The 15,815-nt window shown below is 37.5% G+C and overlaps 2 protein-coding genes across 12 annotated transcripts in view; one reads left to right on the top strand and one right to left on the bottom strand.

Moving 5' to 3' along the window:
* LOC119648125 overlaps positions 1–15,815 on the top strand; it is a 51,971-nt gene that overhangs the window by 2,599 nt on the left and 33,557 nt on the right. For 2 of the 6 annotated variants that reach the window (XR_005249022.1, XM_038049688.1), the window contains exon 1: positions 5,457–6,477. The exons of 3 other annotated variants lie outside the window; for them this stretch is intronic. Coding sequence is in view for 1 of the 3 variants with exons in the window: in XM_038049688.1 (XP_037905616.1) it covers positions 6,457–6,477 (21 nt within the window). In the remaining 2 variants the exon portion in view is untranslated. Of the gene's footprint in view, positions 1–5,456; positions 6,478–6,539; positions 6,737–15,815 lie in introns of those variants that run through there. One more of the 6 variants, XR_005249021.1, reaches the window with a different exon arrangement.
* The window catches only part of LOC119648091 (paired amphipathic helix protein Sin3a), a 53,172-nt gene that overhangs the window by 29,343 nt on the left and 8,014 nt on the right, over positions 1–15,815 (bottom strand). The gene's annotated exons all lie outside the window — the stretch shown is intronic.

Here is a 15,815-nt window from a genome sequence, read left to right as displayed (position 1 = left end):
TGCGTGTGACGGACAGACAGACAGACAGACGGACAGACAGACAGACAGTAAACCGATTTTAATAAGGTTTTGTGTTTACACAAAACCTTAAAAATATAGCCCCGGACAGGCGATTATATGTTACTGGCATAGCAGACAGAGTAAAGCCGGAAAAAATATGAACCTTATTATTATGATTTCGCAAATGTTTCGAGTTTAAAATGGTTAAACGTGTTTTTCTCCAAACCATGTTTTCAAAATCTACGAGCAGTAGAACTCAAGTTTTCATCTGACCGACATGAAAACTATAAATTTTTCAGTTGATTATCTAGTGAAATGCACACGATTTTAACAATTGATGAAGAGATTTTTTTTTGTAAACTACTTAAGCTTTGACGTTTTGTGTGAAAAAAATTCTAAAATTATGATCTTGTATAATTTTTACGAAAAAAATGTTATGCTTGCAGATGATGGTCCAAGGGAGTTCAACTGCTCGCTGTGGAGTCTTGGTCCATTTTGTAAAACAAATCGGAATACCGGAAGGTCGCGCTTCGGATATGAACAAAAGAAAACACATTTTTCTATCCCCATATAACTACAAATCCAGCACATTCCTTCATACTTTTCCAAACTACAAGCCATACGTACATATTACAGTTTATAAACTCGTGCCCAAATTTCCCATATTAACTTCGTGAACAAAAGCGTACATATGTACATATATAGTACGTATATTAAATACGACTGGTTTAATGTACAAATTTATCTATCTGAATTAGACACTACCCGCAAAATTTATTAGCACACATATACTATATACCTATATACACCCGTGTCTGGTTGGAGTAATTGATATATATTCATATACACATGACTAAAAAACTAAAACAAAATAATTCTTTGCGACCCCATTCCCCATTCCTGGTATTGATGAATTGATATGTGATAATGACGCCACACAGGTTGAAGAATGCACGAAATTCACAAAAATAGCAAAGTTAACACCCTATAACTTTGTTAATAATAGTTGGATTTTCTTCAAACTTGATCAAATTGTGCATTATATTCTTCATTATACCCTTGCCAAATTCTGGGATGAACATAAGGGGGTTGCTGGGTAAATTTCCAAAATGTGGAAATATACTATTATTAACTTCATTTGTGCACATATCGGAACCAGATGTGTTTTGAGACCTAGATTTCGTAAAGATGCACCACTGTGTTTTTTCTAGATTTTTCGATTGGGTAGGTTCTGAGGACGAGACCTGTTACACTTTTTGGGGGTCACGTTTTGACCCTCACTCCCCTGTGTTTCATCCAAGATCAAATATGGAACCAGTTTCGAAAAGTACTAATTGATACTCCACATGATCACATTTTCTGGAAAAAAAATTTTGCACTCTCCATCCTCATGTATGGGGTGCTCCCCTTAAACTTAACACAAAATGGCGTCACTTGCTGTATGTAAAGGGAGCAATAGGTCACACACTCTTACCAATTTTCGTGACAATCAGTCAAGCCGTTTCCGAATAAATCGGGTGTTGTTTCACACAAAACCTTAAAAAGTCGATAATAGTTTCTTTTTTCATAAACTGGATTACAATTAAAAATGTATGCATGAAGAAGTCAAAAACCTTATCAGTGCCTTCAAACAGAAATATAACATATACAGCTTAGCATACACGGTTTAAAATCAATTACATTGTCCCTTCTCGTAAAACAAGAATGTGTTATGTAAATTTTACGCTCGCTACGCATCAGAAAACCAAAATTATCGTCCCAATTTTAACAAATCTTTTACTAACACAAGACTAAAATTGCAGTTTGATGTCCTTTGAGTGACATCAGCACGTCAATTGTGCTTTAGTACGCACTGTCTTCAAAAGTATCGTACTGGGTTTCATATGTTGAACATTTCTGGTCGAATTGGTTTAGCGCTAAAATGCCATACATGCAAAAGGGGGGTTGTGACGTTTTTTTCATCGAATATGGGGTATCAAACAAAAGGTCTATGTATATTAGTATTTTCCGATGCTGATTTTAGTTTTGACATTGCTGAGTCGCCCTAAGCGCACATAGCGCAGAACATTGGAGGAGTGCAGGCGTCTCCAGAAATCGTGGGGGAACTGAAGCGAATTTCAAGTAACCGCGAACAACGGCGCGTAGGTTACCAAGGGATAAATGACAACCATATATAGAGCATAACCCTCCCAAGTTTAATGGTGGGTGCAAAACAGCGAAGATAATGATTTGAAAATGCTGGTGCGGTTTTTCTTCATGATGGAGCCCCGTGCAAGATCCATCTTCAATTTTTTTGATAAAAAGAACATTATAATACGTTCTTTCGCCCCCTTCTTTCCGCAACAAAAGGCGCAGTGATCAAAATGACTTCATGCAATTAATTGAAGAGGGTTGAATAAACGCAAGTAGTTCGGTAGAATGATAATATAAACTATATACATGAAATGAAATAAGACCCCTAAATATATATTAATTCGCTGATATTTAACGCATAATATTTCCTATTCCAATATGGTGATGACACCCTTCCAAAATAATCGTTTCAAATTCTTCCCACAGAATATGAACTTTAAAATTTCAATCACTTCTAACTTACTTGTCCTAATAATTGTTTACGACAATATACTACACGTTGTGACTTCTTCCCACTACCCCAAATATTCTTTATTACTTTTTTCAGCTGCTTTCTAGTGGTCATGGTTTAATATCATTGTCAGTATAATGTAGCCGCAACTGCTCCTCATTTTAGATTACAATTCTATGCATTGTTCACAAACCTATAGTAGCCATGAACGAATGAGTGCAGTTGTTTGGCGAAGCGCGAAATTTCAAAAATACAAACTGTTTGACTGTAAAAGAGTGAACTGCACAATTACATTTGAATTTATCGGTATTGTGCAGGATTATCTTGCCGGAACGATATAAGCGAGTGGATAGTGCATGGCAAAGTCCACAACTGTTCACTGAGTATGACAAGGAGCGATTCGTTTGGCCGTAAACAGTACCCATTACCAAAAACCTAGTGGATACTCAGACTTGTTTGATAACCAACTTGAACAGAAGCCCAATGTGGCCAGGGGTCAATAAATATGCTCAAATAAGGTAGCGAATATCTTAACTGCCTTGCATCATTCATAGAATGATGTGGAGTATATGACCCTAATTAGAACGGCGATCGATTACGACGATCAGCAGAAATGCTGGCACATGTGGCAGTTTGCTTTAGTTTTTTGTGAATCACCATTGTCGGACAGAAAATTCATTTGGACAATTTGCCCCCACCACTGGTGATTAGAGCGGAAATGTGTGAACCTTTGCCAACGCAAACAATCAGCCAATTGCAAATAGACTGTATGAGGCCAACCGTGCTCCGGCTTAATATCGGAGAGTTCTGAAACAGCGCTTCACCGCTATATGCATTACGTTACATTTCAAACAAACTGTCCGTTGCGTCACAAGTGTTAATTCATCGATACAGTTTGTTTGAACAGATTGTACTTTGCTTTTATGAGGAGCCCTCGCATGTAACATGAATAATTTCAGCAAATAATTCATTCTAGTGGATTTACGTAAACTCACGCAATTGACTATTTGTTACCCGGTCTAGCGTACCATGCAGTAAGCGTTGGCTTAATGAAGTTCTCCCAAGAATTGACTGCTTTTCCGGTTTGAAAACTACCTTTTACGTGCACCGAATTAGGAAGTATTATTTATTCAAATTAAGGGGATTTTGAAAGCAGAGTTATGTGAACTGCTTGATGCTTTCACCTCAGATTTGTTCTTACTATTGAATGGTAACCGAAGTTTATCTGAAAGAAGCAAAATGCAAATAAAGGGAAAGATACAGCAGCTAAAGTGGATGATACTTCCGGTTTATATGGACCTGGAAAAAGGGTGTATCTATTTAGATTATTCTAGTTTGAAGCAAGAGTCCACCAGCTACTCAGAACAGTTGTTCCAATGAACCCGAACACAGGAACTTACTTCACAAGAATAATCCGAGTTAAATAATTAAGAACGTGGGCTAGGTTAAAGGGTGTCAATTGAAAAAACTTGTTGTTTGTCAGAAAAAGACAAATTTTCCAGCTCCCCTCCATTTAGAATCCTAATGCTTAACCTTACTCAACTTTCTTTGTTGTGAAATGCATTTCTCCGGTCGGATCTCAAAAGAAAGGCAGCAAATTATTCCCAAGGTTTTGTTTTGTTTCTATCTATCGTTGTTATGCTTCTAGCATCTACCTGCCGTCATATGCAATGAACAAACGAGCTACAAAACGTATGGGAGTACGAGCATGCGCAGAGCTTACCCCCAATTACAATACATGAAATCTATTGCTTTGTCACTGAGCACGATACAACTATTCAAGTGTTCTAGAAAGTTGTAGATTTTAGGCATGGTAGATTAAGAGAAAGATCAGTCAAATGTATCCAAAATGACAACAAGAAATTGGATTAGCACGGTATGGGGTAGAGTGGCGAATCACTACTTTGGAAAATCTGATGCGAAGTGAACAGGATGAAGTTGAAGGTGAAGTCTACTCATAGCAAATCTGGCGCGAGGAGGAAAAAATCGATAAAGGAACAAAACGACTACATCAAGGACTTATCTGGAAAATGCTGGAATCATTTCGAAAGGAGATTGTTTTAAGATTTGGGGTTTATGCAACAAATGAAGAAAGAAAAATCTTCTGACTGGAGTTGATACAATCCAGACAATGAAACAGGCAAATGTCGGCAGGAATTTATTGCATAACAATTTGGAATTGAACGTTTGGTAAGTGCCAAGTCAGCCTGGTCACTCAAAAATGTGATTCGAGGACACCGACTTTTGAACGGAAGTCTATCCGAAGATAAAGGGATTTCACCCCAGCTACGTTTACAGAATGCAACAATAAGCGGCGAATTAGTTTGAAAATGTGGATAAATGAGAATAATACTTCCCAAATCGAAATTGCTCTCAAACAAAATTCCTTACTAGTGCTACACAGCTTATATTAGAGGCTCTTCATTTTGTTGTTACGTAACGTCCTTTTGGGGAATGTAATCTGACATCACCGAGTGAATTTTCTCAAAGAAAAAGAGTGAAATGACTGCATACTAAACATGGACGTGCGTTTAGTAATTTCTGCAGAGCAAACCGTTCACTCGATCTAGTTCACGGAGAAAATAGCGATTGCACGTCCGAAACGAGGCAGGAAGTATCCATTTAGATAGCAAAATCGGTGGCAGTTTATTAGAAAAAATGTTGGTACCAAGTCTTCTTCTCTATGAATTTTAATTGCGCGGGGAGCCAACGTAGAAGAATATTTTTTTTATCGCAACCCAAGTCGCGTTGTGGAGCGCAAGCCAACTCTAGCTGAAGCTATCTGGGAAACGAGCAGATATCTGGGCTTTGCAGCGAGAAAGGGAAGGCACGAGATATTAAGGCAAACGAATGTCGCTCGAGTCTGAATTCGAAACGTACAATTTCAGTCGTCGTTCCGAGGCAAGTGAAGTAGTTACCAACGGGCGGTGAGCTGTGAGTTCGAGGCGAGCGATTGTTTGTAGTGCGCTTTTTTCGTTCACGCTTCACATTTGGGGCCACCAGCCATACCATCATATCTACCCAGGGAGCCAATCGTTGGCGGAATTGGAAGGGACGAGCGGGGGGCGACTGACGGTCTTGGAGGTTGGGGGTGAAAAGAACCGAGCCAGTGTGTCGCGTACATGTGTGCGATGGATGAAATTTTATAACCAGATTTTCGTCGTCGTTGACCGAACCGAACGAACCGGGCCTGAGCGAAAACCGATGCAAACGAAAATGACGCGGTACGGGTCGGGGCATGCGCGTCACCCAGGAGCCTCCCTCGGCTCCTCAGCCCAAGTCCAACTCCAAACCTGAACAACAAATATAAAAATGAAGAATTTGAATTTGCGCCCAAAGTAAGGCCAAGTGGTGGTTTGTGCTGTGCCTGTGCGGTGTGAGGTGATGATGTAGTTCATGTTGTTGACTCGCTGCGGCACTGCTTAGCCCGCGATAACCGCTTGCTAGTTCGAGCCGGCTCCCGCTCCGCGTGTAGCTCTCACGTCTTACTAACTCCGTACGAGTCCATAATGGAGGCGCATTATGTATATCCATTTATCGAGCATTCCGCGCGAATTCCTCAATCTAAATCGCCTTCTTGCATCTTCTCGGGTTGCATAAAGCAGGAGCAGTGGCGTTCTAATCGTATCCCCATCCTCGACCAGTGTGGATGAGGGTCAAAAGCGGAAACTTGCTCTCAACATCGCCTTGACTTCTCAGGATGGTATCGGGACCGACAAGTCGAATATTGAACGCCGAAACAACGACGTCGAATAATTGTGTTTTGATTCCGTTCCACAACTCGCCGTAAATATGCTTCACATGAAAATATAAAGTTCCTCGTTGAGCGACGACCGCAGCCACGACTGATAGGGAGAAATCGTGATATCACCATGAATGCACATGTGATACATGTATGTGTGAAAATGTTAATTCTGCCCAACATGTTTTTCAGATTTTGATCGTATATTTTTAGTTTCAATACATCTTGTTATGTACCGCCGTCACTGAAGCCCCTTCCCCCTTCCACGGCCTCGGAATTTCGTCTGTTAAATATAGATTTAGATGCGGTTCAAAATAAAATATTTTGCCTATGTATCTTGAACCCGATTCACAAAATGAAACCAGAAAAGATGAAAGGAATTAATAAAACAATGTATCTATAGAAACGCACTCATTTGTATCTATTTTAAATTTTGAAGAAATAATTGGAAGGTGAAAACCAAAGCTGACTCAGACAAATATAAATAGCGTTCGAGTGGACCACTTTTGACAGGTAGAAAGTGTAGAACCTGTGAGAGTTCCAGTAGTAAAGTTGTGCAATGCAGCCCATGCTTCCTAATCTGATTGTTTCGTCAAAGATTGTTATTTGCGGCCATACAACTATGACAAGATACGTAATTATTTCGTAGTTCTCAATGGCAATTCGAAAATATAATTGTAAAAGGAATCGTGCATCTGCAACTAACCATGATATTTCGACTTGAGTAACTATTCACCTTTGTTTTACTCATGTCTATATATATATATATATATATATATATTTATCAAGATTCAAACAAAAGTTGAAGCAATTCAGATAATATGTCACAATTAACTTTTAGGTTTTAATCAGATCAAAATTAAATCAGTTCCTGCAATATGCTTTGAAGCTACTCATTTGATAGATTGCTGGTAATCCGTACAGTCCAAATCAACCTTACCCTTGAATGTGATCTCCATTCAATGGTAAATAAACTACCTTGGTTGCTTTAGTTAATTTCATTGGTGAACGAAGAAGTTAAAAGGTTGATACCGCATCTCTTACATAAATATTGCGCCAAGTACACAGCATTTGACTGGAGTTATCTCACATTACATGCTATTCCGTATTTTTCACTTTTAAAGTTTTGCATAACAAAAACCTTATTAAAATCGATTAGTCTGTCAATTATACCCGCATTCTCAAAAAATTAAAATGAAATTCGGTGCACATATGCAGACTTGTACAATGAAAGGCATGATTTCGTGTTGAGTTTAAGGAGGTACATACTAACAAATTTGAAAAGGGACAGAACTCATCCTCAAATGCTATCCAACCAGAATCCTTAAAAATTATGATGTTGTCATTATATGAAATCTAGGCCTCAAAATACATCTTACATTGATGTTCGTTCGAATTAAGTTAGTGATAGTATACAACTATATTTTCGAACTTTACCGGAAGACCTCACTTAACTTTATCATAGACTTACAAAATTTTGCAACAATCAAAGCACAATATTGAAGTTGTCTATTTTCTGCTATTTGCTGCACCACAAGGTAGCAATTCTATGCTATCAATACCACATTAACACATGTGACATATTAAATTCATACATTCTATGTGGCCTACTAGCTACGTTCAAATGGAATCGTTATGTAAAGAAATGTTGTCATATACGAAATATACAGAGCCTTTTATATCTAAACCGTGTAGCTTCTGACTTCGCAACTTCTTAAATATGGTACTGTTGTTTTCCTTTATGGGAGCTAATTCTTGAGCCCCACCACCGGCGTTACAATTACAACTGCTGTAAAGGCGTTCCTAAGTTTATCGAAGAGTTCAGGGAATTGCTGAATTTTTAAATCTCGGATGACAGTATACTGCAAAGATTCGCATTTTTTCTACAAGCTTTTGCCTATCGGATTGACATAACTTTGAAATTCAAACATGAATCATATTTTAGATTCCATAAAGGATTGTAGAAAGCATTTCATTTCTAATAATTTTTTTTTATGTTCAATTTCTTCTGAAAAAGAGTAGCTATTTAAGGCAGCATAGACAATTACTATCATGCATTTTTCCGCTCAATGAATATGCTGTCCGTTGCAACTATTATTATTATTCTGTTAAGGGAAAGTCGCACCCTTTGGCCAATATGCTTTCAGTATTTTTTTACTTTGAAGTATGATTTAAATTTCATTAAAAAATAATTAATTTGATAGCAAGTTATACTTTTGAAACGCATTTTAGTAACTCAATAATTGTCAACGTAACAAGCTCAGTTAAGAGCTCGCTTGAAATCTTTGGAACCTGCACAAACTGGTAGTAATATCGAACACAGCAGGAATCACAAATGATAAATATATATATAATAACTCAAGATTACATCGAATCTACTAAAATTTCTTCTAATATTTTCCAATATTCATTGGCCGGTAGAATATATTTCGTAATTTTCCCTATGTTGAAAATCTTTAAGAATGAAGTCCATTCTAAATCAAATGGACAAAAAAATACTATTAAGGCCAAAATATTATTCATCGAAGGCGACTCGTCGTACTTATTCAATTATTTGAAAATAAAAAATATAATTCTTCCTTAACTTCAATGATTTATTTTCTTTTATTTATATATAAAAATAAATAAACCAAAATAACTGACTTTAAGGAAGATTTATATTAATTTATTTTCAAATAATTGAACCAAAATACTATTTGCTCAATGGAAACATCGTTTGAAAGACAATTGCAAAAATGATGCAAATAAATTTACTCCAATTATATTAATATTTATCATATGTAGAAACAAGTCGGGAAACCGAAAGCTGGACGCTGCAGGTATCAAAGGTTTTGTACATTTCTTATATAAAGACATTTGAGTGTGCATTTGCCTCATTAGTACGTAGCACGTAATATGTGCATATATTATGTGAGAGTATCCACTTTCGGGTGATATTGACTTTTATAGTCTTGAATTTGCAGGGAAACGACAACTTAGACCTATTATAACTTTGTTAGTACTAGCACGATTTCAACTAAACTTGGTAGAATTAGGCTATATTGCTCAAATTTCCTGATTTTAGGATGAACTTATGTACTATTATCAACTTTATTTGACCAGATATCGGTATGTAGGATATTTCGAAGTCTAGGCACCATATAGTGGCAACCTCTGTTGTCTGAGAATTGATCCGTTAAAGAAATGATCACTTTGAACCCCCCAATACCAACCTTTCCAGCAAATGTCAAAATTCGGAAAGTACTAATCGAAACCTTTCATTTGATACCCCACATGACTATATTTGATGAAAAAAAATGTACACTCCCCTTTTGCACGTATGGGGACCCTCGTTAAATTCTCACTGTATGCGTGACTGTTCACAGTTCCCACCTTTCCACCAAATTTGGTATCAATCGCTATCATCGTCTCCGAGAAAAATGCGTGGGAACGACAGAGAGGACAGACAGTGAACCGATTTTAATATGGTTTTGTTTTACACAAAACTTTAGAAAGGATATTTTACCACTTTTAACTACATCAACGATTCCCTATGCATTGATCATACATTCAAAATACTTTTTCTTTTCTATCCCGACAAACCCAACTCCAGTACCCGCCCAATGTTGAACTCTCGTCTTCTTTCGAACAGTTTCACTGCCGTCCTCCACATTACACTGCGCTATCCGAAACATGTGATCCAAAAAATGTGAATAGTTTAATATGCTTGCAAACTTGGCCTTTATTCTTATTGTTAATTTGTAATGAAAACGCTTCATACGTTTTCCTAATACGGTCTCGGTGCTACCGTAAAATAGAGCATATAGACTTATTTATGAGGTTGAAAGTTGATTTCCAACACGCAAAACTACTACGCGCTTTTTCCGACAAAGAACCGTTTTCAGAGCTTCTGAAGAATTTGGCACAAAATACTTAGAGCTTTTCTCAATATCAGACTGGCAAATTGGAAACTGAAGCAGACACAGTGCCCCACATTCTCGTTACATCACACAGAAAAAACCGAATGGTTGGCCAGAGACTGCCATTGGGATTCCTCTGAATTCTATGCGCCATTTAAAGGGCCAAAATGTGTATCGGTTCAACCCGAATGCACCAGTTAATAGAACTTATCAGTTTAGGCGAAATTAAACTCATTTGAAACGTTACATTAAAATCGTGGTTATATCCAAGTTTCATAAGAACCATGCAAAGTAGTTTTGCTGGTCATCAAATAGTCTTTTAGTGAAGATGATAACAAAGCGTATTCACGAAATAGCGACTTGGTGCGTCTGGTTTTCAGTTGAAATAAGTTCACCAACGACCTTGATTCACCAAAAAAAAAAAAAAAAATACTATACTATAGATACGATGATTTTAAATTTGAGTTCATGAACAGATGTATTGAATATGAAAAAAACGCACACCATCCTCAGTAAGTTACAACATTCCACGAGATGCAATTAATGAAATGAATTTATTGACAACAAAACTTGTGGTAACGCTTAATGATAAAAAATTAGTAAGATAAAAATACTTCCAAAACAAAGACATCGAAGAAGTATGCTGCATCTGCGTCATGCTCGTAACATTAACTGATCTGAATATAAGCGGCTTCTTATAATAAAAAAAGGCAGGGAAAATCCTAATGTCTTTCTTTTACACTATATTGAACTAAATTGTTTACGTTCAAAGAAATCGGTAAACACAAGCATATACCGCAATATTGGACGACAAAGAATCTGAAGTATAAAGACATGCTATTGAGCGAATACTAGATTCCGCGTCCTAAAAGAATCGAAACATCCAAAAATAAGTACCGAATAACAGATCGTTAGGGCCTCGTAATAAGTGTCACTATCATCTACTGGAATTAAGTAGGGGTAACCATATGTTATTCAACATGAAGACAAAATGCTAGAAATCTGTGCAGACATTTCTGATATAATCGACCACTTCCATAAGCAAATTATGAATGGAGAATCATGAACACAATTCAACTCGTGATTCATATTTTAAGTCTGCCTATCTCTCATGAGTTATGTTGCCATACGTCATCTCTAAAATCCGCATTCGATATGCAGGCATCTGATATTGTAAAAAATCCCACGTTTCTCATAGAAATGCTTCGCAAGCGATCGTTTGATTGAGGAAAAAAACTCAAGCATAATTGAAAAGTGGTTGAAACCGAAAGTTGTCGATGGGGTTATTAGTTGTAATGAGAGACTATCAATATTCAAATCAACGGTACTAGTTTTCTGAACCGTTTAATACAAAACCTTTCAATCCGTCGTGGATAATACAGACTCAATGCCTGAGAACGTACAAGGGCAAAGATTGATTTTTGAAAAGTACGTATGAATCTCGACAATATTAAGCATGATCCCTTTCTCCAATTTCAGCTAGCTGCCAGATCCAAAAAAGAAAAAAATGAGAAATAGCTGTGGCATGCGAGTTTCATTCTTGTACTATCGCGGCCCTTACAAGTAACATTGCAATCGTAATGCCAAGTTTTATATAACAGCCCAATTGAGCATCGTCTCGGTGGCTAATAGTAATAATGAGGTACATCTCTAATTTTCACCACTTCTATCATCAGTGTTAGGAAGATTAGTTGGATTGAGAAATGCAGTGAGTGCATTCAGATATATGGAATAGAGAAGTCGGAATACATCAAGCTCGACGCTTCGAGTATATAGGTTTTGTGTTCACCTTGTATGAGAAACAATCTATGCACGTTGTTCCATTCGTACACAGCTAAAACTTCAAAATATTCCTCGATATATCTCCAACTACGCCGTTCGTATAAATTCATTCAGTTGGTCCCCGGAATACGAGCGATCGATGATCAAATTAAAAATGATTCGGCCAACCTGTCAGATATGTTTGTTTAGGATTTGAACGAGCATTTTATGAGAATCTGTAACGTTGGCGAACATTTTTGACACAAAATTATCTCGAGGCTTTCACTTCCAGAGCTGAATTAATGATGTTGCAGCTAGCCGGTACGTGGATGGTACTTTCCGTTCAGCTTTTGGTTAAGCGAAATGCGATTTTGCCAGTCCTCATGTATTCCTCGGAGACTTGGGTTGTTAGCAAGAAGAATTTCGAACTCTTGGCCGCGTTCGAGAGAAGAATCCTCCGAAGAATTTTTAGCCCCCTACATGAGGATGCACGATTCCGTAGCCTACATAACGACGAAATCTATGAGCGATACCATGACCGTCCGATTGTGGATAAAATCCGGCTCAATAGATTACGGTGGGCGGGTCATTTAATCCGTATGTATGAGGATGATCCTACCGGGAAAGTCTATAAGGGCAATATCTATGGCAGAAAAAAAAGACGAGGCAGACCCTGCCTAAGATGGAGCGATGGCGTAGGCCAGGACGCCAGACAGCTTTTGGGGATATCGAATTGGTGGACCTCGGGATGTCTCGAGTTCCTTATTAAGGCAGGCCTAAACGGGATACCGGTTGTTGCGCCGTTGATGATGATGAATTGCAATCAAACCGATCTGAACATGGATGGCATGCTTTAGAGTGCAATAAATTCACGTGAAACGCAAAACTTAGACCTTTTATAACGTTGATATTAATAGATCCAGAAGTATGTCTAATGTTATCAATTATGCTAATATTAAGGGAGCAATTATCGTAATGGGGTATATTTTAAGGCCTAGATTTTGCAAGTTTGAACCACTCGGATTTTTTTTCAGATTTGTCAGTTGGATGAGTTCTGAGAATAGGACCTTTTTTCACTTTTTGAGACTCACTTACACTTATTGAGGGTCATATTTTGAGCCCTCACTCCAATACATTTCACTTGATATCAAATATGGGACCAGTTTCGAAAAATACTAATTGAACCCTTTCATTTGGGACCCCACATGGCCATATTCCGGGGGGAACAAATTTACACCCCCCTTTTGCATCCATGGGGAGCTCCCACTTAAACTCAACACAAAATGGCGCCACTTGCGATATGTAAATGGATTGACAGACCGCACTTACCAAATTTCGTGACAATCGGTCCAGCCGTTTGCGAATAAATCGGGTGTTGCAGACAGACGGAGTGACAAACATCGAATCGATTCTAATAAGGTTTTGCGCCACACAAAACCTTAAAACCGCAGGGGATTTGACGGTTGCCATCGGAAAACATATAGAAACAGTAGCAATTGATGCAATCGCGGCCAAATACTGAGTTACAGATTACGTTTTGTTGTGTTTTCTTTGATAATAGTAGCATACGAATATAAACGCATTGTTGAATGTTGCTGAACTTTCTGCTTTAACATTATTTGAATTTTAAATGATTTGAAAATATATATCTTTTATGTTTTAGATTTGAATATATAAAAAAAAGCAAAAAAAAATACTGTTTTTTTCTTAACTTTGCGAATACAGACGCTGCTCTTATATTTAGATACCTGTTGATATTAATAAAATAAACTTTCAATCAACACTGGCTTTTTAATATTTTTCTCCTTGAAATCTAAGTAACTTAACATTTCCCCGGGTAACTTTTACAAAGTGGGGGAGGAGGCTTAAAAAGAGGTCACAAATTGCCCGTTCTCAGAAACCACTCAGACGAAAAATCTGAGAAACAAAATAATAATACAGTAAAGTAGTAAAAAAAAGGCTATTTGATATTAGGCCTGTTAACATTTGTGAATTATCAACTTTTTAGGAATGTTAAATAATATACATGAAATAACAAATAAGCAGCGAATTTAGATAATGTTTTATTAGAACTGCAGACTTTTCATAAGTATTCATACAATGGCTCACTCGAGAGTGACCAAGCGATGAGATTTAACGGCAGCGGAATCTCTTCCGCATTTTACAATAGAGCTGCTGATAGAACAGTTACTTCCGCGTTGATCTATACAGCTTACTTTTCTTATCTCCGTATTCCACTTTATAAAAACTATCCTGGTACGGTATTTTATTTTTGGGAGTTTTAATTTTTATGAGTCCCTACTGTACTCCTATTTGAAATTTATGCCTTAAAATAATCCCCATATCGATATCTGTTAAAAAAACTAATAGTATATTATTATATATTTGAAGTTTACTGGAAGCTTGCCTTAAGGTTTTACTGGAACTACAAAGTCTTACAGTAACATGTAGCTCACAAAATACGGTGTCATTATTGAGTTTCGTGGCATTCTTTCCATTAACAAGTCGGGAAACCGGGAGCTGGACGCTTCAGGTATGAAAGGTTTTGTGTATTCCTTTTATAAATACATTCGAAAGTGCATTTGTCCCATTACAAAGAAGCACATAATATATGCATGTGTTATGTGAGAATCTCCACTTTCGGGTGATATTGACGTTAAGTCTTAAATTTGCAAAAAAAGCAACAAATTTGACCTATTATAACTTTGTTAGAAATAGTGCAATTTTCACCAAACGTGGTAAGATCATGCTCTATGTTATAGCCTCCATTGTCGTAAAATTTTGCGATTGGTGGTTATAGCGGTTCGAATCTCACAGGTGGTGTGTGTGTGGTGAAGGAGAGCATTTAGACCGTTGTAGTATAATTGGACCATTGTAACAGTAGCGTCGTGACCTCAATAAACTAATTGCTACAACTGATACAAGAAAACATTTTAATTAATCTCCTCTCAAGGTAGCGGATTACCGGGAACTCATCCAATCAGAATATTCGTGCTGCCGATATCCATGAGGATGATGGCAAATCCCTACTCTCCAGCAATTAGCACATGTACGTGGTTTTGGGATAATGACGTCCAGATTACAGGCAAAGAAAGGCAGGGACAAGTGAAAAGTTTGAAGAACTTCGATCACAACCCTTATCAATTATTTTAATTTTTGGAAGATATCAAGAAATGGCTAAATCACTTCTAAAAATGGATAGCTCTCCCGACCAGGAATCTGTAAATCATCCCAGAGCTAAACAATAATTAATTTTTTTCATTTACAATTCATACACCCTAAATACCTTCTAGCGAGATCCTACACTAGATCAAATCTCTGAACGCTGATCCCACAAGTTAGTTCAATCGAAAGGCTTTAAAGCCTTTCGACTTCGTCGACCAATCAGGACACAGGAGACATCAATTGCGGTCTCTATACTGCATCCTGATTGGTGGACGGAGTGGATCGCAATCGCATGGTAGGACGGTATCATCTTTGGACTGTATATAACAGGATCAGAAAAATTGAAAAAATTGTGAAGCCTAATTTTTGAGTGAGATTTCTAACTTGAATAAAATGAGGGCTTCTGGGAATGGAGATCGCTCTCTAGTCTAGTTTTAAAATCGCTGTATAAACATTTAGTTGGAGGGAAGTGGCCATCCATGGCTGAAGAGATAATCGTTATTTCTGTCCGTGAAATTCGCAGTAGAACTCTCTCGGGAAGAAAAATTTCTTTTTATTTGTACAGGAGTCCTCTCCACGCAGAGGTTCAACAATCAAATCCAGCATCGAAAATTTGCAAACATGCTCAAGGAAAAGTATGATCACAAACGCCTAAGCCACCAGC

This window comes from Hermetia illucens, chromosome 1 (assembly GCF_905115235.1).
Source record: "Hermetia illucens chromosome 1, iHerIll2.2.curated.20191125, whole genome shotgun sequence".
Lineage (NCBI taxonomy): Eukaryota > Metazoa > Arthropoda > Insecta > Diptera > Stratiomyidae > Hermetia > Hermetia illucens.
Note: the sequence above shows the minus strand (reverse complement) of the source record. Positions and strands in the feature narration are given on the sequence as shown.